The sequence below is a fragment of the Oncorhynchus clarkii genome, chromosome 17, assembly GCF_045791955.1.
Source record: "Oncorhynchus clarkii lewisi isolate Uvic-CL-2024 chromosome 17, UVic_Ocla_1.0, whole genome shotgun sequence".
Taxonomy (NCBI): Eukaryota; Metazoa; Chordata; class Actinopteri; order Salmoniformes; family Salmonidae; genus Oncorhynchus; species Oncorhynchus clarkii.
Window position 1 is genome coordinate 20,725,956 of NC_092163.1, and position 27,183 is coordinate 20,753,138.

Here is a 27,183-nt window from a genome sequence, read left to right on the forward strand (position 1 = left end):
GACTGCCTGGTATTTTCACTGTAGAAAAGAGAAGTCTGTCTGGATATTTCTCCTAGTCTTTTACTTGTATATGGCCCAAAAAGTCCACAACACCCTGCACTGGTTCATGAATATACAACAGAATATCTTTGCTAATAACTTCCTGTGGAAGTAGCTGTTTGGACACATCATAGAACCAGTTAACTAGCATTAATGTACACAGGCAAATCTGTAAAAAAAAAAAAAATTTTAAATAAAATCTTCCCCCAGCTGAAAGCTTTAAAACATTTCTACTCTATTTCTTCTGAATTGCCGGTCCATATTGGTTAAAATCCTAGAAGTCCTCATCTTTCAGCATCAGATAGTGACTATGTAGCAAAGCCAGGCATGGCAAAGTTCTCCCTGCCTCCACTTGTCTCTGGTTCATTCCATATGTCATGGGCCCTTCTTTCCCCATCCAAACACTAGTCTCTGGTTCATTCCATATGTCATGGGCCCTTCTTTCCCCATCCAAACACTAGTCTCTAGTTCATTCCATATGTCATGGGCCCTTCTTTCCCCATCCAAACACTTGTCGAGCCCCTCTGGCAACCAGCCTCCCCATCTGCGACAGCCACCCCGAAAAGCCTGCAAACGTCACCGTCCAAATACAGTCCCATAGAGTTGGAATGGAGAATCACACACTTTTACCCTATTCCCCCAGCCACTTTAATATGGACAGACTATTTCTGACTGATCGCACAAGGACTAATGACGTCTGTACATTTTTAAACCATCTTGCACTGATGACGCGTGATCAACAGTCAGGCTTGTTCTGTCACTTAATGTTCTGTCATTTATTCGGGCATTAGGTTTTGTATAATTTAGTATTCTGTCATTTGGTGCTCTGTCAGTGTTGTGATTTACTGTTCTGTCATTTTGCATTGTCATTCAGTGTCCTGTCGTTTAGGCATAGCGTTTTGTCATTTATAGTTATCTATTATTTGAAATGTAGTTTTGTCTACACCAGGAGGTAGGCCTTCTATACATTGAAGCTCAAACTGCCTTGATAGATCTCTATTTTTAGAGGTTTGGTAATGATGCCTTGTGTGTGTGTGTGGGAGTAACGAGCGCAATTGGATGCTAGCATCGAACGTTAACCACCCTATGATAAAACACAGTAGCCTGTCAATGAATGGCCTTGTGCGTCACACTCAAGCTAGTGCGTCACACGCAAGCTAGCGTGCCACATGCTAGCAAAGCCACTGGTGTTGAAAGGCTGGTATTAATATCTAAGTGGACGTGTGGGTAAGAGCTGTACTGAATGGGGATTGATTGGCTACCTGATAATGGCCCTCATTTGCTTTCCCCTCATTGCTTATACCTGCTGGACCTTTGTGCTAAAAAGTCCCATTTGATTGACTGGTGAGTCTATGGCTGTGTCCCAATCACTTTATCACCTCCTCGTCTCCTTTCCTAGCTGAGCAATGGTAATTTTCCACCTCTGAGTGAGCTACGTGGCCCAAATTTACTTTTGGTCTGAAGGCCTATGGACTTTTTTGCCTTCATCCACTTCTAATTAAATGGAATTGATTTTCTAATTGTCCAAATTATAAAGTGGTTAATTGGTAATGATAGAATAGGCCAGTCTCATTACACGCACAGCTGCACCATAGTGAGTCAACCGTAGTGGGAGAGATGTGTTGCATCCACAGTCAGAGGTCAGATGAGATATTTATATTACCACTGTCACACCAATGGCTCTGACTCAGTCCTTTGAAACGATGAACATGCAAAAGCCCTTTAAATGAGATGCATTAGTCATCTTATGCATTCGTACCCATATATTAACAATATCGTGATACAAAGGGGCCGTGAGGCCATGTTATCAATATCGTGATACAAAGGGGCCGTGAGGCCATGTTATCAATATCGTGATACAAAGGGGCCGTGAGGCCATGTTATCAATATCGTGATACAAAGGGGCCGTGAGGCCATGTTATCAATATCGTGATACAAAGGGGCCGTGAGGCCATGTTATCAATATCGTGATACAAAGGGGCCGTGAGGCCATGTTATCAATACCGTGATACAAAGGGGCCGTGAGGCCATGTTATCAATACCGTGATACAAAGGGGCCGTGAGGCCATGTTATCCATACCGTGATACAAAGGGGCCGTGAGGCCATGTTATCCATACCGTGATACAAAGGGGCCGTGAGGCCATGTTATCCATACCGTGATACAAGGGGGCCGTGAGGCCATGTTATCCATACCGTGATACAGGGGGGCCGTGAGGCCATGTGATCCATACCGTGATACAGGGGGGCCGTGAGGCCATGTGATCCATACCGTGATACAGGGGGGCCGTGAGGCCATGTGATCCATACCGTGATACAGGGGGGCCGTGAGGCCATGTGATCCATACCGTGATACAGGGGGGCCGTGAGGCCATGTTATCCATACCGTGATACAGGGGGGCCGTGAGGCCATGTTATCCATACCGTGATACAGAGGGGCCGTGAGGCCATGTTATCCATACCGTGATACAGGGGGGCCGTGAGGCCGTGAGGCCATGTGATCAATACCGTGATACAGGGGGGCCGTGAGGCCATGTTATCCATACCGTGATACAGGGGGGCCGTGAGGCCATGTTATCCATACCGTGATACAGGGGGGCCGTGAGGCCATGATATCCATACCGTGATACAGGGGGGGGCCATACGGGGGGGCCGTGAGGCCGTGTTATCCATACGGGGGGGCCGTGAGGCCGTGTTATCCATACGGGGGGGCCGTGAGGCCGTGTTATCCATACGGGGGGGCCGTGAGGCCGTGTTATCCATACGGGGGGGCCGTGAGGCCGTGTTATCCATACGGGGGGGCCGTGAGGCCGTGTTATCCATACCGTGATACAGGGGGGCAGTGAGGCCGTGTTATCCATACGGGGGGGCCGTGAGGCCATGTTATCCATACGGGGGGCCGTGTTATCCATACGGGGGGCCGTGAGGCCGTGTTATCCATACGGGGGGGCCGTGAGGCCGTGTTATCCATACGGGGGGGCCGTGAGGCCGTGTTATCCATACGGGGGGGCCGTGAGGCCGTGTTATCCATACCGTGATACAGGGGGGCCACGTAAAGTAGAGGTCGGAATGGCTGATTAATTAGGGCCGATTTCAAGTTTTCATAACAGTTGGAAACCTGTATTTTTGGGCACCGATTTGCCTATTTTATTTATTTATTTATTTATTTATTTATTGTTATACCTTTTATCTAGGCAAGTCAGTTAAGAACACATTTATCACACACTTATTTTCAATGACGGCCTAGGAACGGTGGGTTAACTGCCTTGTTCAGGGGTAGAACGACAGGTTTTCACCTTGTCAGCTCGGGGGAACCAATTTTACAACCTTACAGTTAACTAGTCCAACACAATAACGACCGACCTGCCTCTCTCTCGTTGCACTCCACAAGGAGTGCCTGTTACGCGAATGCAGTAAGCCAAGGTAAGTTGCTAGCTAGCATTTAAACTTATCTTCTAAAAAACAATCAATCATAACCACTAGTTAACTACACATGGTTGATATTACTAGATATTATCTAGCATGTCCTGCTTTGCATCTAAGTATCTGACTGAGCGGTGGTAGGCAGAAGCAGGTGCGTAAACATTCATTCAAACAGCACTTTTGTGCGTTTTGCCAGCAGCTCTTCGTTGTGCATCAAGCATTGCGCTGTTTATGACTTCAAGCCTATCAACTCCCGAGATGAGGCTGGTGTAACCGAAGTGAAATGGCTAGCTAGTTAGCGCGCACTAATAGCGTTTCAAACATCACTCGCTCTGAGCCTTCTAGTAGTTGTTCCCCTTGCTCTGCATGGGTAATGCGGCTTCGATGGTGGCTATTGTCGTTGTGTTGCTGTGTTGCTGGTTCGAGCCCAGGGAGGAGCGAGGAGAGGGACAGAAGCTATACTGTTACACTTGCAATGCTAAAGTGCCTATTAGAACATCCAATAGTCAAAGGTTAATGAAATACAAATGGTATAGAGGGAAATAGTCCTATAATTCCTATAATAAGTAAAACTTCTTACCTGGGAATATTGAAGACTCATGTTAAAAGGAACCACCAGCTTTCATATGTTCTCATGTTCTGAGCAAGGAACTGAAACGTTAGCCTTCTTACATAGCACATATTGCACTTTTACTTTCTTCTCCAACACTTTGTTTTTGCATTATTTAAACCAAATTGAACATGTTTCATTATTTACTTGAGGCTAAATTTATTTTATTGGTGTATTATATGAAGTTAAAATAAGTGTTCATTCAGTATTGTTGTAATTGTCATTATTACAAATACATGTAAAAAAATAAAAACATTTAAAAGGCAGATTAATCGGTATCGTCTGTTTTGGTCCTCCAATAATCGGTATCGGCTTTCTTGCTCCTCTAATCGGTATCGGCGTTGAAAAATCATAATCGGTCGACCTCTAACGTGAAGCCATGTCGTTGCAAAGAGAGAAAAACAAAGCCTGAATAGACTGGTATTTCTCTCACACACACACTCCCACTCAAAAACAGCCAGTGACAGTAAACAGACAACTCATTATGTAAAAGGACTGCCTTTTCAACACATATCCCCATGCATGCCCAGAAATCAGGCATCCAGCTAGCGTGGGCAACAGCTCCTGCAACCAAGTGATCAGTGCTGCTTATGACTGATGAGCATCAACATCAATATGCTGTTGCATATGTCACACCATCATAGTGTAAGACTGCTGGACTTTTGCTTGACTGGATCATGTTGTGTTAATCAGATGGGTCTTGACTGGATCATGTTGTGTTAATCAGATGGGTCTTGACAGGATCATGTTGTGTTAATCAGATGGGTCTTGACTGGATCATGTTGTGTTAATCAGATGGGTCTTGACAGGATCATGTTGTGTTAATCAGATGGATCTTGACTGGATCATGTTGTTTTAATCAGATGGGTCTTGACAGGATCATGTTTTGTTAATCAGATGGGTCTTGACTGGATCATGTTGTGTTAATCAGATGGGTCTTGACTGGATCATGTTGTGTTAATCAGATGGGTTTTGACAGGATCATGTTGTGTTAATCAGATGGGCTGAATTATGGAATATGAGGAGTAATTCACAGGCCTCCCCAGCACTATTAGTGGTGTGTGGTTTTGGCCTGAGGCAAAGCGAGGGCAGACAGACCTACAACTGCAGTTCAAAGTTCAGCTTTTTCAAAATCAGCCCAATGTTCATGAAGCAGGATACACTTCTAAAAGTATTTTGAGAGATCAGGGCACTAGGCTAGATTTTCCTTACTTAAAAAAAAAAATACAGCTAAACAACTGACAAAGTAATACACTAATATAAAAGTACACTAAACTATGATACACCGATTAGATGTCAGGATGGAAAGGAGAGCAGGTAGGATTACTGGGACATTTTTTACATATTGAGACATGCCTGGCAGGCAGAGCTGCCTCCCAGGTAACGCTCATGGCTTAAGTTTGTCTGGCAATTGACAACTGGGACGCAGACTTGACCATTGGGTCTTAGCCATTGCCTTACAATTGACCATTAGGACATAGACGTGGCCTTATCATTGACTACTGTGACACCGACCACTACCTTTTTCTATTAACTCCATCCTCTGTCTCCCTGCAGCTCCTCTTTCTGCCGGCGGCGCCCCCTGCAGCTGTGGATGTGGTATGACCCTGTGTGGCAGGAAGGTGTTGACAGTGCTAAGCAGCGTGTTCGCTGTGTGCGCCCTGGGCCTGCTGGGCATCGCTGTCAGTACTGACTACTGGCTCTATCTGGAGGAGGGCGTCATCCTGCCCCTCAATCAGAGCACTGAGTTACGCATGTCCCTGCACTCGGGCCTCTGGAGGGTCTGCTTCACAGCTGGTAAGTTTCTGGTTAGGGGTAGACGTTGCCCCTTAGTTACAAAATCTAGGATCAGTTCAGATTAGAGATGCATATGTCCCTGCAGTCAGAGCTGAAAAAAAAAAGATATATGCTTTGTCACCAACACCAGATAGGTATAGTGAAATGTTTGGTTTTACGGGATCAGCCATACACTCTTAGAAAAAAGGGTTCTTCCGCTGACCCCGTGGAGAACCCTTTTTGGTTCCAGGTAGAACCCTTTTGGAACATACAATTTAAAAGGGTTCTCCTATTGGGACAGCCAAAGAACCCTTTTGGTGGAACCATTTGGGTTGTACAGTGCCTTGCGAAAGTATTCGGCCCCCTTGAACTTTGCGACCTTTTGCCACATTTCAGGCTTCAAACATAAAGATATAAAACTGTATTTTTTTGTGAAGAATCAACAACAAGCGGGACACACTCATGAAGTGGAACGACATTTATTGGATATTTCAAACTTTTTTAACAAATCAAAAACTGAAAAATTGGGCGTGCAAAATTATTCAGCCCCTTTACTTTCAGTGCAGCAAACTCTCTCCAGAAGTTCAGTGAGGATCTCTGAATGATCCAATGTTGACATAAATGACTAATGATGATAAATACAATCCACCTGTGTGTAATCAAGTCTCCGTATAAATGCACCTGCACTGTGATAGTCTCAGAGGTCCGTCAAAAGCGCAGAGAGCATCATGAAGAACAAGGAACACACCAGGCAGGTCCGAGATACTGTTGTGAAGAAGTTTAAAGCCGGATTTGGATACAAAAAGATTTCCCAAGCTTTAAACATCCCAAGGAGCACTGTGCAAGCGATAATATTGAAATGGAAGGAGTATCAGACCACTGCAAATCTACCAAGACCTGGCCGTCCCTCTAAACTTTCAGCTCATACAAGGAGAAGACTGATCAGAGATGCAGCCAAGAGGCCCATGATCACTCTGGATGGACTGCAGAGATCTACAGCTGAGGTGGGAGACTCTGTCCATAGGACAACAATCAGTCGTATATTGCACAAATCTGGCCTTTATGGAAGAGTGGCAAGAAGAAAGCCATTTCTTAAAGATATCCATAAAAAGTGTTGTTTAAAGTTTGCCACAAGCCACCTGGGAGACAGACCAAACATGTGGAAGAAGGTGCTCTGGTCAGATGAAACCAAAATTGAACTTTTTGGCAACAATGCAAAACGTTATGTTTGGCGTAAAAGCAACACAGCTTATCACCCTGAACGCACCATCCCCACTGTCAAACATGGTGGTGGCAGCATCATGGTTTGGGCCTGCTTTTCTTCAGCAGGGACAGGGAAGATGGTTAAAATTGATGGGAAGATGGATGGAGCCAAATACAGGACCATTCTGGAAGAAACCTGATGGAGTCTGCAAAAGACCTGAGACTGGGACGGAGATTTGTCTTCCAACAAGACAATGGTCCAAAACATAAAGCAAAATCTACAATGGAATGGTTCAAAAATAAACATATCCAGGTGTTAGAATGGCCAAGTCAAAGTCCAGACCTGAATCCAGTCGAGAATCTGTGGAAAGAACTGAAAACTGCTGTTCACAAATGCTCTCCATCCAACCTCACTGAGCTCGAGCTGTTTTGCAAGGAGGAATGGGAAAAAATGTCAGTCTCTCGATGTGCAAAACTGATAGAGACATACCCCAAGCGACTTACAGCTGTAATCGCAGCAAAAGGTGGCGCTACAAAGTATTAACTTAAGGGGGCTGAATAATTTTGCACGCCCAATTTTTCAGTTTTTGATTTGTTAAAAAAGTTTGAAATATCCAATAAATGTCGTTCCACTTCATGATTGTGTCCCACTTGTTGTTGATTCTTCACAAAAAAATACAGTTTTATATCTTTGTTTGAAGCCTGAAATGTGGCAAAAGGTCGCAAAGTTCAAGGGGGCCGAATACTTTCGCAAGGCACTGTATGTACCTTTTCTACAGAGGGTTCTACCTGGAACCAAAAAGGATTATATCTGGAACCATAGAAAGGTTATTCTATGGGGACTGCCATATACCCCTTTAAGGTTCTAGATAACACCTTTTTTTCCCTAAGAGTTGAGTTTAGTAGTACGGCGCCCCTGTAGCAAATTAGGGTTAGGTGCCTTGCTCAAGGACACATAGTCAGATTTTTACTTTGTCGGTTCGGGTATTAGAACCAGCTTTCGGTTACTGGCCCAACGCTCTAACCGCTAAGCTACCTGCCACCCTAGATGTTGCCCCTTACCCTTAGGCACAAATCTAGGATCAAGGTAGAGTCTGCCCCTTAGGTGTCCATTCAGGGACGCTGACCATTGTTTACTTCAGTATCTGACGTTTCTACGTCTGATGACTGGTAGCTTCTAGCTGGCCTCTGTGCCAGTCTGTTTCTGTTTTGGTAAGTGATGACAGGAGTTGGCGAGGAGGAGAAACAGGCTGGCACTTCAGGCTGGTTCACTAGACTCTTGAGAGTCAAATGTTCATCCTCTTCTCTCTCCACTTCCTCTCGGCTGTGTCCCAGTGACCTGTCCTTGAGTTACCCTGTCTCCCCATGTTGGGTTATTACCATGTCCTATCAACTCAGCCTGGCTGCTCTCTCGCTCTAGGACGCTGACGGTGAAAAAAAATCATGCTCTTCTCCATTCTCTTTTTCCTTTGTCACTACCCTCTGTGTCCCATTGCTGACGTGTTCCTCAGCGCTGGCCAATGCCGCTCGTCATTCCAGCACACCTGCATTATTATCCAGGCCCATAAACTGGCCCGCTTTCTGAAGACGCAGTAGTGACCCTACTAGCCAAGCTAACCCAACACCCCTGTTCACCTTCTCCTTCTACTCTGACTGTGAAAAGCCTTGTTTCAAGGGGAACTAACACGGGCTTTTCTCCACCCCGCATGGTTACCTTGTGCCCTATCACAGGGAAGCTCTACCCCTTCCGGCCCCACCCCCTCACTGCACTGAGACGCCACCCCTTTTCTCTCTGAGCGACGCTATCTTTCAAAGTGTTTCCAAGCAGTAAACCAGGTGTTCACTTCCTCTCTGATGAACTGTCGTCTCTCCCTTAGGTAGCCTCTGGATACTGAGGCTGACAAAATAAAATGTAGCGAGTGCATTAGAATGAAACGAATGAGCTAACGTGTACTGTATTTAAAATGCATGCACTTGCCAAGTAATATTAGTCAGGACAAAAACAGGATTTGTTTCTATATTGCCATTATACCAGTGACGGCTGGTGGAGGTAGAAATGGGGAGGACGGGCTAATTTCTCCCCTCACCAGCATTATACTTTCCAGGGAGTATCACAAAGTGACATGATGGTACAAAGCACATTCCTAGGTACTTCCATGTAACATGTCTTTTTTAGCCCTCTGTGTCTATCCTGACCTCCACAGGTTCTCAAGCAACACACTGTCAACATGACATGTTTCTGTGGTGATTAAATAACAAATGTTTTGCCTTGGTCCAAAAGACCAACTTCCAATGCAGGTCTAAGGAACCATTATTTGTGTTTTAGCGGCGATTTAATGGCCTTGTTGCTAAACTGCCCCATCCAGATGTCTGTTTGACCCAGAAACTCTAGGCTTATGTTTAGTTAGGCCCTGTGTGTCTGTCCCTATCTGACTCAGTACTGTTATGATACATCATTACAACATAAAGAGTGAATGGGCTGTGTTATGCCCAGTATTGATGCTGCGGAGCTTCCTTTGAGTGGTAGTGTTAAATGCAGCTGTTGGTTCCAGTCTGTTTGATTTGTGCTTGTATTGACTCTGGTCAATCCACTGATGTATAAAAGCTCACTTCTCTCATGTCCATGAGACTGGGAAGAAGATGTTCTGACTAGGGTGCTATAGTAGTTTAGAAATGGCAAACGGGTCACTGGTTGATCGACATGCACGTAAGACCAGTTTCCTGGACTGGAAGACACTTTTCGAGGAGATTTTCCATTGAACATGCTTTTTAGTCCAGGAGTATGCCTAATATGAGTCCAGTAAACCACCTCATGACGAGTAAGAAAAATGAAGGGGATTTGTTATATTGAGTTAGAACAAACTGAAAAAAGCCACCTATCGACTTTGGACCATAGACATTAAAACCAGTAGATAGTGCTAACGCTAATGTCATCCATGCATTCCGTATGGACAATTTGAAGGGCGCCATATTGCTGAATGGCACTTCCTCGTAGCCTACCCACCTGTGATTGGTCTGTTTCAGTACATGGTCCTGTATGACAACAAATGTAGTTGTCAGAATGGATCACTGTATAATTCAATCTATTGATTTGTAGCAAACTTTCAAATAATTCACGTTGGTTTCGAACTTGATCATAATAAAGTAATTTTAGAGACCAAAACCTCTCTCAAAATGTTGGGGGCGTTCTGGCGATTTAGAATTTATGTAGGCTTTCTTGGGCAAACCAGGGCTTTCGGCACCGCTAGGTTGCTACGAAGTAGACGACCAGCAGAGCTTGTTACTTCACACTCCAGACCAGAAACTGGGGCCCTGCTTTGGACATGTAGGGGTACTGTACACAAGTACAAATACATGTCCTTTTCTTTCATTCTACCGAACCATCCAACCACGGTTCACCTGTTCACCAAGTCCTCCTCCTGGCCTAACCAGGTACAATGCTGGGTGCTTTAATTTTAATGTTGTTTTTCTGGGCAGAGCTGAATAGTATTTATGAACATATATATACTGTAGTATGTCTAAAAGTTGCAGTCTAATTTGATTCCTTTTATTATGTAATACATTTTACTGCAGTCCATCGCCACAGCGATAGTTGTGCAACATCATTATAAATCCATTTGCTGCCATCTCTATATAATTGTGACTTGTCTAGTGTTACTGTTAATGGTGTTTGTCATCGTTGACACAATATGGCATGCGTTCCAAATGCCCCCCTTTTCCCTACATAGTGCATTACTTTTGACCAGAGCCCTGGTCAAAAGTAGTGCACTATTTAGGGAATAGGGTGCCATTTGGGACAGGCCATTATGGCTTAATAAGGCAGCGAGGGATCCCATGGCTCTTCATTAGCCTTCTAGTAATTGAATTATACCAGACTGACAGCAAAGACTCACTTATTGAAGAGGGTTAATTACTGCTAAGATTCTGCAGCGTGAGGGAGCGATTCAAACCCACGCATGCATACATGCACACACACACCTGTGGGTAGGGTGAAATTAAAATAAACACTCTTTCGTCACAGGACAGGGTGATAAAATGTCATGGCTGGGTGTTGGCACAAACACATCTTCCTCTTTCCTGATCTAACAACCCTGGTGTCTGTCTGTTTAAATCCATTAACACAACTCTATACAACAGTTCTCTGTTATGTCTATTCCCAACTCTATGCAACAGTTCTCTGTTATGTCTATTCCCAACTCTATGCAACAGTTCTCTGTTATGTCTATTCCCAACTCTATGCAACAGTTCTCTGTTATGTCTATTCCCAACTCTATGCAACAGTTCTCTGTTATGTCTATTCCCAACTTTATGCAACAGTTCTCTGTTATGTCTATTCCCAACTCTATGCAACAGTTCTGTTATATCTATTCCCAACTCTATGCAACAACAGTTCTCTGTTATGTCTATTCCCAACTCTATGCAACAGTTCTCTGTTATGTCTATTCCCAACTCTATGCAACAGTTCTCTGTTATGTCTATTCCCAACTTTATGCAACAGTTCTCTGTTATGTCTATTCCCAACTCTATGCAACAGTTCTCTCCTATATCTATTCCCAACTCTATGCAACAGTTCTCTCCTATATCTATTCCCAACTCTATGCAACAGTTCTGTTATATCTATTCCCAACTCTATGCAACAACAGTTCTCTGTTATGTCTATTCCCAACTCTATGCAACAACAGTTCTCTGTTATGTCTATTCCCAACTCTATGCAACAGTTCTCTGTTATGTCTATTCCCAACTCTATGCAACAGTTCTCTGTTATGTCTATTCCCAACTCTATGCAACAGTTCTCTCCTATGTCTGTTCATCTACATTCATGCCATTTAATTCCTGCACAATTCCATTGATTAACTCTACTTACCCCCTTTTTTAGCGATGAGCCCCAAGTGTGTGAGCTTTGTATTCACATGTTAAAGGTGTAATAAAGGGTTAATAAATGCCTTCTCCTTTGCTTGTGTTGTAGGAGATGAGAAGGGTCGTTGTTTCACCATTGAGTATGTGATGCCCACCAACGTGCAGCTGACGTCGGAGTCTACAGTTAGTGTGCTGAGTAAGTGAAGACTTGTCATACGCTCAACTCAGTGTCATCTTCCTCTGTTCCGGGGACATACCAAGTGTCTTAGAGTAGGAGTGCTGATTTAGGATCAGTTTGACCTTTTTAGATCACCATGTACAGTATAAGATAACATGGACAGGCGGATACGTTAGGAATACGGACTCTGGTCCCGAGCACAAACACACCTGTTCTGTTGTGGGAGGGCATAAAGGTAGGGCCAAGAGTTTTTCCTGGCTGTATGACCTGGCAAGTCATTAACGATCATATAACCAGAGCCCAGAGTTTTTCCAGATCAGATCACATGGTCAGGAAGAGCTCCTGGCCTAACTCCTAGGCCGCCAGACAGACTGCTGTCACTTTAGGCCTCGAGATATTTCTGTTGTTAAAATAAATAAAAAATAACTTTGACATAAAGTTCAGTGATAGATGAGGGGTATGCCTGAGGAGAGGAAGAAGGTGCTTCATTGTCAATCGCACAGGGTCCATTCTGATAATGTCAAACAAAAGGCATGTTGAATTACCATAATGAAAAATAGTGAATTCTGTGGAGAATGATGCGATGCACATACTGTATGTCATATACTTATGTCATTCCCCCAGAGAGACCAAAGGTACTCATGGTATGCATGGTGTATGCCAGGGGTAGGTAACTAGATTCAGCCGCGGGACAATTTTTGTCTGAGCGGATGGTTGATTATAATAATAGTGCAAATTGACCACAAGCCCAAAACGAGATTTTGAATTTGAAAATAACAATTCCATACCTTCATTACATTGAGACACGATCACGTAAACTCTGCAAAAAAGAAACATCTTCTCACTGTCAACTGCATTTATTTTCAGCAAACTTAAATCTGTCGTTCTGCCCCTGAACAGGCAGTTAACCCACTGTTCCTAGGCCGTCATTGAAAATAAGAATTTGTTCTTAACTGACTTGCCTAGTTAAATAAAGGTTAAAAAAAAGTGTAAATATTTGTATGAACATAAGATTCAACAACTGAGACATAAACTGAACAAGTTCCACAGAAAAGTAACAGTCAGTATCTGGTGTGGCCACCAGTTGCATTAAGTACTGCAGTGCATCTCCTCCTCATGGACAGCAACAGATTTGCCAGTTCTTGCTGTGAGATGTTACCCACTCTTCCACCAAGGCACCTGCAAGTTCCCGGACATTTCTGGGGGGAAATAGCCCTCACCAGCTAATCCAACAGGTCCCAGACATGCTCAATGGGATTGAGATCCGGGCTGTTCGCTGGCCATAGCAGAACACTGACATTCATCTCTTGCAGGAAATCACGCACAGAACGAGCAGTATGTCTGGTGGCATTGTCATGCTGGAGGGTCATGTCAGGATGAGCTTGCAGGAAGGGTACCACATGAGGGAGGATGTCTTCCCTGTAACACACAGCGTTGAGATTGCCTGCAATGACAACAAGCTCAGTCCGATGATGCTGAGACACACCACCTCAGACCATGACGGACCCTCCACCTCCAAATCGATCCCGCTCCAGCGTACAGGCCTCGGTGTAACGCTCATTCCTTCGACGATAAACACAAATCCAACCATTACCCCTGGTGAGACAACATTGACTCGTCAGTGAAGAGCACTTTTTGCCAGTCCTGTCCGTCCTGTCTCCCTGTAGCGCTGTCTTAGGCTTCTCACAGAACGGACATTGCAGTTTATTGCCCTGGCCACATCTGCAGTCCTCATGCCTCCTTGCAGCATGCCTAAGGCACGTTCACGCAGATGAGCAGGGACCCTGGGCATCTTTGGTGTTTTTCAGAGTCAGTAGAAAGTCCTCTTTAGTGTCCTAAGTTTTCATAACTGTGACCTTAATTGCCTACCGTCTGTAAGCTGTTAGTGTCTTAATGGCCGTTCCACAGGTGCATGTTCATTAATTGTTAATGGTTCATTGAACAAGCATAGGAAACAGTGTTTAAACCCTTTACAATGAAGATCTAACCGATCGCTGCAGCTGATCGCTGCAGCTGTACATAGTCTATTGGTAAATAGCCCACCCATTTTCACCTACCTCATCCCCATACTGTTTTTATTTATTTATTTTTCTGCTCTTTTGCACACTAATATCTCTACCTGTACATAACCATCTGATCATTTATCACTCCAGTGTTAATCTGCATAATTGTAATTATTTGCCTACCTTCTCATGCCTTTTGCACACAATGTATATATAGACTCCCCTTTTTTCTACTGTGTTATTGACTTGTTAATTGTTTACTCCATGTGTAACTCTGTGTTGTCTGTTCACACTGCTATGCCTTATCTTGGCCAGGTCGCAGTTGCAAATGAGAACTTGTTCTCAACTAGCCTACCTGGTTAAATAAAGGTGAAATAAAAAAATTAAAAAAAATAAAAAATAAAAAAATCTGTGGATTTTACGAATTATCTTTGAAAGACAGGGTCCTGAGAAAGGGACATTTCTTTTTTTGCTGAGTTTGTCTTTTTAGTGGAAATACTTGAACATATTTGGTCAATTAAACCAATTTTTAGCTGAATGTTGCCAACCCCTACCGTATGCTCTGTGTAAGAGAAAATGTAGATCCATACGGCACAGGCTTGGGATGGACTGAATGGATGTAAAGTAGAGTAGTGCTACAGTGGTCCTAACTGACACACATCCACAGAATCCACACATCTCCCCCCATATAGATGTATGTTTATGCTATTCCTGACTTGCCTCTGAGGCATGGCTCATTCCACTCTAACAAGGGATACGGGGGGAGATATGGAAAATGCAAGGCGCAATTTATTTTGCGAGAGATGTCCCTCAGGCCAAATGCAGATGGATACACACAGGATGGGTAATGCTCAGACAGGCACTAGGACCCTGGAGACGCACTGTCAGAGGAGATGCAGTTTGAGTATATGTAAAATACAGTGAGAGATTCCCATAAGGCCTAAAGTGAAGAAGGGGAGAATGAAGATTTACAAAACTCAGAAAGCAGTAATAAGACCTGTGGGGTTCTGTCTCACAATTTAAATAATTTGCAAAAACCCACAGACCAGACACAATTGTATTCATTGAACAAGCATGGGAAAATGGGAAACAAACCTTTTACATTGAAGATCTGTGAAGTTATTTGGATTTTTACGAATTATCTTTGAAAGTCCTGAGAAAGGTGCGTTTTCTTTTTTTGATGAGTTTATGATGACGGGAACCGAGAACTCCTCGCCATTTAAGCTGGCTTTCGAAGAGTGGGTCCACTGTTTAGAGAGAGCTCATCACCAATTCCTTGTCCTTACCGACCACCGAAATTTGGAGTACTTAAGAAGTGCTAAGAGGCTCAACCCCAGACAGGCTCACTGGGCGCTCTTCTTCACCCGCTTCAACTTCACCGTCACCTATCTGTCTGGCAAGAAAAATGTGACGGCCGATTCCTTATCTCGTCTATTTCCTCTAACCCAGCTCCCGAGCCCATCCTGTCTCCGTCTTGTGTCGTGGGACCCATACAGTGGGAAATCCAATCAGCCATCCAAGAGGCCCTACGCCACGACCCAGCACCTCCCGACACCCCTGCAGGAAAGACCTACGTTCCGGCGTCCGTCAGACCCCAGCTAATGCAGTGGTACCATACCTCGCTGAGATCTGGCCATCCCAGGATCACCCAGACCACGGAGCTACTGACACGCAAGTTCTGGTGGTCATCCCTAACAGCAGACGTCAGAGATTACGTGCTTTCCTGTCCCGTCTGTGCATGGGCAGAGAGCCCTCGCCAACTACCTACCGGTAAGCTCGATCATTTACCTACACCACACAGACCGTGGTCCCACATCGCCATGAATTTCCTCACTGATCTGCTAAAATCTTGGGGCTTCACTACTATTTTAGTTGTAGTGGACCAGTTCTCCAAGGTGGGCCGACTCATCCCCCTTCCGTATCTACCTAATGCCATGGAAATGGCCGAGTGCATGTTCCAACAGGTGTTTCGTCTGTATGGGATCCCAGTTCGTCTCCAGGGTGTGGCGAGCCTTCTGCGACTGGCTGGGGGTCTCCATCAACCTATCCTCCGGATACCATCCCCAAGCCAACGGGCAGACGGAACACCTGAATCAGAAAATAGGGAAGTACCTTCGCCAACTCTGCACCCACCAACTACACGAGTGGAGTCGCTATCTAGCCTGGGCCGAATACGCACAGAACTCACTGGTGCATGCCTCACTCCATCGCACTCCTTTTCAGTTTGTCCTCGGACACCAACCCACGTGTTCCCATGGGAGACAGAGCCCGGAACTGTGCCTGACATCGATGAGTGGTTTCGACAGTGTGAGCAGGTTTGCGAGACAGCACATCGGCACCTACATCAAGCTTCCCTCTCCCAGAAACGGTTCGCCGACCTACTCCGCTCTTCCAACCTGGGCAACGTGTGTGGCTCTCTACCCAGGACATTCAGTTTCGTAACCCCTGCAAAAAGTTCAGTCCCCGGTTCATTGGTCCTTTCAAAATTACACAACGCATCAATCCTGTCACCTACAGTCTCCAGTTGCTCCGCCATTACCGGATCTCCTCATCCTTCCATGTGTCCCATCTCAAGCCTGTGAGGTACAGTGGCTCACCCTCTCCATTTGATGTCTTTGCACCCCATCATTGTCATTTGTGACACACTTCGGAGCTCTAATTTCCCCATGATTTAATCCTCCTGTGCATGATAGTTTTGTTTTGCCTCATTAACAACGCCTTTTGACTATTCCCTGCCTGATCTCCTGGACAATGCAACTAGCCTTTTCCCTGACTGTACTGTTGCCATTTACAAGCCCCTGTGTATGACCTTCTGCCTGCCCCTGGACCCAGCTACCTGCCTCCTCCTGTGGTCCTTTACAATAAACACCTGCTGCGCCCTGTGCTTGAAATCAGCTCTCTGTCTCCCATCGTGTTCATTACAGCTGTAGCATAGACCTGCCTCTTTACCCAGGCTATGAAATTTGACCTACGGTCTGCTCCTGCTTCATAGCATAGTTGTTTATGTGTTTATTTAGCCTGGCAAGTCAGTTAAGAACAAATTCTTATTTACCATGATGACCTACCAAAAGGCCTCCTGCGGGGACGGCGGCTGGAATTAAAAATACAAAAATAAATAAAATATAAATATAGGACAAAACACACATCACGACAAGAGACAACACTGCATGAAGAGAGACCTAAGACGACAACATAGCAAGGCAGCAACACAACATGATACATGGTAGCAGCACAAAACATGGTACAAACATTATTGGGCACAGACAACAGCGCAAAGGGCAAGAAGGTCGAGACAACAATACATCATGCAAAGCAGCCACAACTGTCAGTAAGAGTGTCTTAGGCATGATTGAGTCTTTGAATGAAGAGATTGAGATAAAACTGTCTAGTTTGAGTGTTTTGTGCAGCTTGTTCCAGTCGCTAGCTGCAGCGAACTGAAAAGACGAGCAAACCAGGAATGTGTGTGCTCTGGGGACTGTTAACAGAAAGTTAACAGAAAGCAGAATGGGTATTGTATGTGGAGGATGAGGGCTGCAGTAGATATCTCAGATAGGGGGGAGTGAGGCCTAAGAGGGTTTTATAAATAAACATCAACCAGTGGGTCTTGCGACGGGTATAAGGAGATGACCAGTTTACAGAAGAATATAGAGTGCAGTGATGTGTCCTATAAGGAGCATTGGTGGCAAATCTGATGGACGAATGGTAAAGAATATCTAGCCGCTCGAGTGCACCCTTACCTGCCGATCTATAAATTATGTCTCTAATCTAGAATGGGTAGGATGGTCATTTGAATCAGGGTTAGTTTGGCAGCTGGAGTGAAAGTGGAGCGATTACGATAGAGGAAACCAAGTCTGGGTGTTACTTTAGCCTGCAGCGTTGATATATGCTGAGAGAAGGGCAGTGTACAGTCTAGCCATACTCCCAAGTACTTGTATGAGGTGACTACCTTAAGCTCTAAACCCTCAGAGGTAGTAATCACACCTGTGGGGAGAAGGGCATTCTTCTTACCAAACCACATTTGGACCTGTTTTGGAGGTGTTCAGAAAAAGGTTAAGGGTAGGGAAAGCTTGTTGGACACCAAGAAAGCTTTGTTGTAGAGCATTTAACACACAATCCAGGGAGGGGCCAGCTGAGTATAAGACTATCATCTGTAAATAAATGGATGAGAGAGCTTCCTACTGCCTGAGCTATATTGTTGATGTAAATTGAGAAGAGCGTGGGGCTTAGGATTGACCTTGGAGTACTCCCTTGGTGGCAGGCAGTGGCTGAGACAGCAGATTTTCTGACTTTATACACTGCACTCTGAGGTAGTTAGCAAACCAGACCAAAGACCCCTCAGAGACACCAATACTCCTTAGCCGGCCCACAAGAATGGAATGGTCTACCGTATCAAAAGATTTGGCCAAGTAAATAAAAATAGCAGCACAACATTGCTTAGAATCAAGCGCAATGGTGATATAACTTGAGTGTTGATGAGTTTTTCCAACACTTTTGAGAACAGGGCAAATTAAAAATAGGCCTATAACAGTTAAGATCAGCTTGATATCTCCTTTTAAATAAAGGACAGACCGTGGCTGCCTTCCAAGCAATGAGAACCTCCCCAAAAAGGGGGGAGAGAGGTTTGGCGATGATAGGGGCAGCAACCTTAAAGAAAAAAGGGGTCTAAACCATCTGACTTTTTTGGGGGTCAAGTTTCAGGGGCTCCTTTAGCACCTCGGACTCAGTGACTCCCTGCAGGGAGAAACTTTGTTGCGGGGCAGGGGAAAAAGAGGGAGAAGCATCGTGGATAGTCACATTAAAGGGGTGGGAGATGAGGAAATGTTGGATGGAGGCATGGCTGAGTCTTAATGAAGTGGTGATTAAAGAACTTCTTGAGGTCTGACCCACAGAGAGAGAACTGCTCCTTAAACTAACTTTGGCCTTCCGGATAGCCTGAGTGCACTTATTTCTCATTTGCCTGAACAAGAGTCAGTCAGCCTGAGTATGCGTATGCCGAGCCTTTCACCAAATGTAATTCTTGAGGTGGAGTAACTCTAAAAGATCACAGTCGAACCAGGGGCTGAACATGTTTTTAATTCTCATTTTCTTAATGGGGGCGTGTTTGTTAACAATACCACTGAAAATATCAAAACATTTAGATGGAGGGGATCAAGCGGAATCTATACCATTTTACAGAGGCCAGTTCACGGAGGAAGGCTTGCTCATTAAAGTATTTTAGCAAGTGTCTATGAAAAATCAGGACAGGTCGTTTCACTGAGCAGCCATTACGAACACAGGCTGTAAAACAGTGATCACTAAGGTCATTACAGAAAACACCAGAGTGATACCTATCAGGATAGCACCCAGCAACAGTCAACAAAGAGCTATTTGAAAGTTTAATACTTAAAACCAGCAAATCAAATTGTTTGTGGACAGACTTGGTGGAGACAACCGAGCACGGAAGGTGATCCTTGGTAAAGATTGCCACTCCCCCACCTTTTGGAAGATCTGTCTCGCTGAAAAAGGCTATAACCAGAAAACATCAGTATTCAAAACACTCTCTTAACCACGTCTCAGTAATGACCAACACATCTGGATTGGAGCTGTGAACCCACACTTTTAATTGATCCATTTTAGGTCATAAGCTTCTAGTGTTAACGTGCAGAATCCCAGGCTTTTACGAGAACAGAAATCAGTGAAGCAGATATTAGAGCACAAGTCAGAAGTGGGGCTTGCAGTTATATCGGTATGGTTAATGGAGAATCCGGGGAGAAACCATTCTCACAGTGGGGGTCCCAGCAACATCTCCTTAAATTGAGATGCCTGTGGAGACATCCCAGGCAGTGGAACCACCCCTTGGTGTGTGCAAATGGAATGACACCAGGAACAGAGGTAGCTATATTGCTCCTTGTTTGTCAGAGACCTCAAGAGAGAAAAAAAAGTTACAAAACCAATTTCAAATCAAATCAAATCAAATAAAATTTTATTTGTCACATACACATGGTTAGCAGATGTTAATGCGAGTGTAGCGAAATGCTTGTGCTTCTAGTTCCGACAATGCAGTAATAACCAACAAGTAATCTAACTAACAATTCAAAAACTACTGTCTTGTACACAGTGTGAGGGGATAAAGAATATGTACATAAGGATATATGAATGAGTGATGGTACAGAGCAGCATAGGCAGATACAGTAGATTGTATCGAGTACAGTATATACATATGAGATGAGTATGTAAACAAAGTGGCATAGTTAAAGTGGCTAGTGATACATGTATTACATAAGGATACAGTCGATGATATAGAGTACAGTATATACGTATGCCTATGAGATGAATAATGTAGGGTAAGTAACATTATATAAGGTAGCATTGTTTAAAGTGGCTAGTGATATATTTACATCATTTCCCATCAATTCCCATTATTAAAGTGGCTGGAGTTGAGTCAGTGTCAGTGTGTTGGCAGCAGCCACTCAATGTTAGTGGTGGCTGTTTAACAGTCTGATAGCCTTGAGATAGAAGCTGTTTTTCAGTCTCTCGGTCCCAGCTTTGATGCACCTGTACTGACCTCGCCTTCTGGATGATAGCGGGGTGAACAGGCAGTGGCTCGGGTGGTTGATGTCCTTGATGATCTTTATGGCCTTCCTGTGACATCGGGTGGTGTAGGTGTCCTGGAGGGCAGGTAGTTTGCCCCCGGTGATGCGTTGTGCAGACCTCACTACCCTCTGGAGAGCCTTACGGTTGAGGGCGGAGCAGTTGCCGTACCAGGCGGTGATACAGCCCGCCAGGATGCTCTCGATTGTGCATCTGTAGAAGTTTGTGAGTGCTTTTGGTGACAAGCCAAATTTCTTCAGCCTCCTGAGGTTGAAGAGGCGCTGCTGCGCCTTCTTCACAATGCTGTCTGTGTGAGTGGACCAATTCAGTTTGTCTGTGATGTGTATGCCGAGGAACTTAAAACTTGCTACCCTCTCCACTACTGTTCCATCGATGTGGATAGGGGGGTGTTCCCTCTGCTGTTTCCTGAAGTCCACAATCATCTCCTTAGTTTTGTTGACGTTGAGTGTGAGGTTATTTTCCTGACACCACACTCCGAGGGCCCTCACCTCCTCCCTGTAGGCCGTCTCGTCGTTGTTGGTAATCAAGCCTACCACTGTTGTGTCGTCCGCAAACTTGATGATTGAGTTGGAGGCGTGCGTGGCCACGCAGTCGTGGGTGAACAGGGAGTACAGGAGAGGGCTCAGAACGCACCCTTGTGGGGCCCCAGTGTTGAGGATCAGCGGGGAGGAGATGTTGTTGCCTACCCTCACCACCTGGGGGCGGCCCGTCAGGAAGTCCAGTACCCAGTTGCACAGGGCGGGGTCGAGACCCAGGGTCTCGAGCTTGATGACGAGCTTGGAGGGTACTATGGTGTTGAATGCCGAGCTGTAGTCAATGAACAGCATTCTCACATAGGTATTCCTCTTGTCCAGATGGGTTAGGGCAGTGTGCAGTGTGGTTGAGATTGCATCGTCTGTGGACCTATTTGGGCGGTAAGCAAATTGGAGTGGGTCTAGGGTGTCAGGTAGGGTGGAGGTGATATGGTCCTTGACTAGTCTCTCAAAGCACTTCATTTAATTTAACCAGGAAACAAATCTAGTGTTTGCTATATGCTATTCACTGCTTTAGGGTTATTTTACTGAGTCAATCAAATCATGTTGTGCTTTATCTCAGTGGTTAGATAACACATTTAATTGACTCGTATATTTAAAAACTCTTCGCAGAACACAGACTCATCACAATAGATTGACTTGGATGAATTGACACAATTGACTGAATAAATGAATGAACAAACTCATGAACAAACGAACAAACTTACTAAATGTATCATCCATTCTTTCTCCTTTCCCTGTTCCAGAGATGATCCGTTCAGCCACTCCCTTCCCCCTGGTTAGTCTCTTCTTCTTGTTCATTGGTTTTGTCCTGAGCAACATCGGACATATCCGGCCCCACCGCACCATCCTGGCCTTCATCTCCGGAATCTTCTTCATCCTCTCAGGTAAATGACATATCACTTCTGTGAATGCATTTTGTTGAAACAAGAGATCCTTCACATTATTTATTGTGTTTAAGTGCCAGTTTCCTGGACACAGAGTGAACCTAGTCCTGGACTAATAAACTATTTAAATGGAGAATCTCTGTTAGGCGCTCCGCACAGGGGAACCCAAGAGCAGACTCAGACGAAGAAACGGGGATGAAATGAACCAAGGTATTTAGTGTAACACAGGGAGATATGGAGTGCAGATCCGGGGAAGCTCGGATGAGTTGTAGGAAACTAGATGTGGAGGCTGAGGTTGGAGTGAGCTGGGTTGGGACAGGGTAAACGGGTCCAGAGGGGAATCCAATGGAGTGGTGGTGTGGTGAATTCAGAACAGGGTAGCAGGGTGGTGAGATGTGGGACAGGAGCCAGAGTCAGAGCGGCAAAATGAGCAGAGATTACGTTCTGGCAGAGTGGAAGTGGCAGGACTGAGTATTTGTAGAGGTCTTGATTCTGGAACGGGTTGCAGCTGGTGGGGATCTGCTCTGACTCCAGCACACCTGTCTCCAACCACACAATCACACACAGAGAGGGAGAGAGTGTACTGGGGGAGTGGCTGCAGATCAAGGAGACACCGGATGAACACGTGGGCGTAGCAGGAGCAGATGTGACAGATCTCCACGGACAATGTGTGTTAGTCCAGGACTAGGTTTAATCTGTGTCAAGGAAACTGGCTCAATATGGTTTAATTTTAAATCCCCAGGACACATTCTTTGGTTTTTCATCTAGTAGTGATTTGCATGCACAATTGCTACTGGCATTACCATAGAATGCAGCCCTTGTTGCGTAGTAACAGGAAATTGGGGTCCTGTATCAGTGATCACACCATGACAGCTATACTACCTATTTCTATTTCTAATGGAATGTTGCATATCATTAACATACTGTACAAGTACGCAAATATATCACCATACAATTACAACATCCTGCTTATGCAGAAGAATCTGTATTCTTCCTATCACTTGCTCTCTCTCTTAAACACACTCATTCTCTTGCGCTCCCCTCCCCATTTTTTTCTCTCCATCCCTCCTCTCTCTCTGCTAGGTCTGTCTCTGGTGGTGGGCCTGGTGTTGTACATCTCCAGTATTAATGATGAGATGTTGAACAGGACCAAGACCAACGAGGCCTACTTCAGTTACCAGTATGGCTGGTCCTTCGCTTTCGCTGCCATCTCCTTCCTGCTCACTGAGGTAACTTCCTCCTTGCTTCTTCAATACATTGTGGGCCCAATCCCAAATCCACCCCCATAGCCTAACCTACCCCTAGAGCCTATGCATTTTGCTTACACCTGTCAATGTAGAGTAGTACATAGGGCAGCATTTCCCAAACTGCACGTTTTAGTTCATTTTGCCCTAGCACTACACATCTGATTCAAATAATCAAAGCTTGATGATTAGTTGATTATTTGAATCACCTGTATAGTGCTAAGGAAAAAAACAAACGTGGCATCCCGAGGACAGAGTTTGGGAAATGCTGACATAGGGTCTAGGGGTCTATGTAGAACAACTATTTTGCACAATGATACCCATATTCTTAAGTCTGATACAGATAAGGGGACATCTAGGTTGATTGGGCAATTAACTGTTCCTCAAGGCACAACCCTGCAGTTGTGATATCATTTGTTGAAGAGGATACTGTAAGTTATCCTACTCCCTTGCATCTGTCATGTATCTCCAGACGGCCGGCGTCATGTCCGTCTACCTGTTCATGAAGCGCTACACGGCCGAGGAGATGTACAGACCCCACCCGGGCTTATACGGGCCGCGCCACAGCAACTGCTCCGACTACTCTGGTCAGTTCCTCCACCCGGACACCTGGGACCAGCACGGCCGCAGCCCCTCCAGCATCTCCAGCGAAGCCTCGCTCCAGATGAACCACTCCCTCCACTCCAACTACCCAGCGCTCCTCAAGTGTCCAGAGTATGACCGCATGTCCTCCTCCCCATGCTGAGGCCTGCGTGAAGCCCTGGAGCCTGGGCAGTGGGTTGTACACACATCCCCAGGAAGGGAGAGTCTGGCTGAGGTGGTAGACTAGGTTGATCGGTCTGGAGGAGGGCGATTGGGAGGGCTGGTGGGGAGGCGCCTAGGCTACGTTTTGTGAGAGAGGGGGGGCGTATCTTTTTCCATGTGTGTGACGACCTCTTTTGAAGTCCTCTTGTAGTGCAGTTTTCTGAATTTTGACACATTTGGGAGATGGCGACCCCCACAGCCGACCTTCCATGTCTGGTTTTACTCAAAGTACAGTAGAAGTAGTGATTCTCAATCAGACCTGGTTCACCTTCACCGTACAGTACGTTCTCCATCTTGGTCAATATAGAAGCCGATGTCTCCCCGGTAACCCACGTAGGTCTTCTGTCAACTGTATAACTTGTAAGATAATATACTATAAGTGGGTAGATTGAAAGTGAAAAGTTTCTCTCTTTATTATCTATTTATTTTGACTGTGGGTTTAATCATCCCGTCAGAGAGCAGGATGTTCATTACACGTCATTTATCAATTTAATTTATTTTTTTTCATCGTCCATCTCACGCTCAGCACTGTTGTACTGTTAATAAAGACAGATATAATGTTTGTATATGTTTGAATGGAAAGAAACCAGGAAGCTACTACTACATCCATGGAGTCCAAATGGAGTCCCTGCAGAATTACAGTATGTACATAATGCAGCGGAAGGGGGGGGGGGTAAAGGGATGATGAAGCTAAAGGAGAGAGAAAAGAGAATAGTGTGTGTATAGCCCCAGAACATGGTTTGATGTTCATTGTGACCATCAGATATGGAGAGCCAGTTTGAATGTAATGTAGCTGATGAAGAATGCAAAGTTGATATAAGCTAATCCTGATTTTGCTGTTAATAGTGCACCAGGCACATATACACTACTGGTCAAAAGGGTTTTTATTTTGTTTTTACTATTTTCTACATTGTAGAATAACAGTGAAGACATCAAAACTATGAAATATCATATACAGTATGTAATCATGTAGTAACCAAAATATTTTATAGTTGAGATTCTTCAAATAGCCAGCCTTTGCTGATGACAGCTTTGCACACTCTTAGCATTCTCTCAACCAGCTTCACCTGGAATGCTTTTCCAAACGTCTTGAAGGAGATCCAACATATGCTGAGCACTTGTTGGCTGTTTTTCCTTCACTCTGCAGTCCGACTCATCCCAAACATCTCAATTTGATTGAGGTCGGGGGATTGTTGAGGCCAGGTCATCTGATGCAGCACTCCATCACTCTCCTTCTTGTTCAAATAGTCCTTACACAGCCTGGAGGTGTGTTGGGTTATTGTCCTGTTGAAAAACAAATGATAGTCCCACTAAGCCCAAACCAGATGGGATGGCGTATCGCTACAGAATGCTGTAGTAGACATGTCTTAAAGTAATGGACTGTTGTTTCTCTTTGCTTATTTGAGCTGTTCTTGACATAATTGAGAGAATGCCAAGAGTGTGCAAAGCTGTCATCAAGGTAAAGGGTGTCTTTTTGAAGAATCTCAAATATAAAATATATTTTGTTTAACACTTTTGGTTACTACATGATTCCATATGTGTTATTTCATTGTTTTGATGTCTTCACTATTATTCTACAATGTAGAAAATATAAAAAATTAAGAAAAACCCTTGAATGAGTAGCTGTTCTAAAATGTTTGGCCGGTAGTGTACCTGTAAAATAATCAGCTTTTTGGCAATGGAGTAAATCACTGGAAATGTAAAATGTATATTTAAAACAAGTTTTCTATCAGATTGCATTTGCATAGTTACATAGGGGGGTCAGGTAGCCTAGTGGTTAGAGAGTTGGGCCAGTAACCGAAAGGTTGCTAGATCAAATCCCCGAGCTGACAAGGTAGAAATCTGTCGTTCTGCCCCTGAACAAGGCAGTTAACCCACTGTTCCTAGGCCATCATTGTAAATAAGAATTTGTTCTTAACTGGCTTACCTAGATAAATAAAGGTTAAATACAAAATTAAATAAAAATAAATGTAAGCAGTTTGTCTTTGGATTGTTGGTTGTGTCCCAAATGGCACCCCATGGCCCTGGACAAAAGTAGTTTGCTATGTAGGGAATAGGGTGCCATTAGGAATTTGACATTGATTGAGAGACCCTGTTAGAAAAAAATCTTACTGTGTTAAATGTGACTAACTTGAAAATACATCTTGTCTCATATACATATATTTAAGTTATAGTATTTATGCCACCTCATTATTTGTTCAATCTTTGTATATTTTAAAGTCAATTATCAATCTAGAGGACACAACTATTGTCGATGTTCAATGTTGCGACTGATGTTAGTAATTGTTATTTATTAACAATATTATGTTTTTTCTTGTTAAGTGGTCTCATTGACAGCCTAGAAGTTTCTACCCACACTGCGCAAATTGCAAGGGAGGGGGGGGGGGGGGGAGAAGGGTGTTGGAGTGGAGAAGCGAGTGGCTCAGTCTGAAAACATCCGATAGTGTTGTGGTTGTTCAACAGGCAACATTTCCACATTGGATCTTCATAAAATGCATACGGCATGTTTCCACTTGATAGCTTTGTTCAGTTTGAAGGATAAGTCAGATATTTTGAGAAAAAAATCCAAATGTTAAAACTGCCAAACAAATATGAACTATCTCCACATTGTCAAACACAATTTGAGTTGTTTCTTCAGATTAGAACAGTCTTCTCGTTACAATCTATTTGTGTTAACACTGTATATATTTAATCATAAGCATGTACATAGACTGAAATCAATTTTGTATAGACTATTACACGTGTAAGTTATAACCGTCTGGATGTTCTACTCATTGGTAGCCATGGTAAGCCATAGAACCATTCATTTATGCAGTATATCTATTATGCCTGTGGTTATAGCTGCGTTGCCTCTTGCATCGCATATTCAAAATGTGAGCTTTTGCATTTGTTGTAATACGCATAATATTTTAGAAAATAAGAAATAAGAAAGAAAAAGTCAGAGAAGAAGTCATTGGAGATGTTGAAATTTACTTTTTTTATTTTTACAAAGAGTAATTTTCATGTTGTTCGATGTGCAATCTACTGTATTATATCT

At 44.2% G+C, this 27,183-nt stretch overlaps 1 protein-coding gene across 1 annotated transcript in view; it reads left to right on the forward strand.

Annotated features, from left to right (window-relative positions):
• The window catches only part of LOC139369635 (voltage-dependent calcium channel gamma-5 subunit-like), a 33,093-nt gene extending 6,929 nt beyond the window's left edge, over window positions 1-26,164 (forward strand). Inside the window, exons 2-6 of the mRNA XM_071108899.1 lie at window positions 5,628-5,867; window positions 12,016-12,102; window positions 21,958-22,098; window positions 23,182-23,327; window positions 23,815-26,164. Coding sequence (XP_070965000.1) covers window positions 5,672-5,867; window positions 12,016-12,102; window positions 21,958-22,098; window positions 23,182-23,327; window positions 23,815-24,087 — 843 coding nt within the window. The 5' untranslated portion in view covers window positions 5,628-5,671 and the 3' untranslated portion in view covers window positions 24,088-26,164. The remainder of the gene's footprint in view (window positions 1-5,627; window positions 5,868-12,015; window positions 12,103-21,957; window positions 22,099-23,181; window positions 23,328-23,814) is intronic.
• The last annotated feature ends 1,019 nt before the right edge of the window (window positions 26,165-27,183 follow it).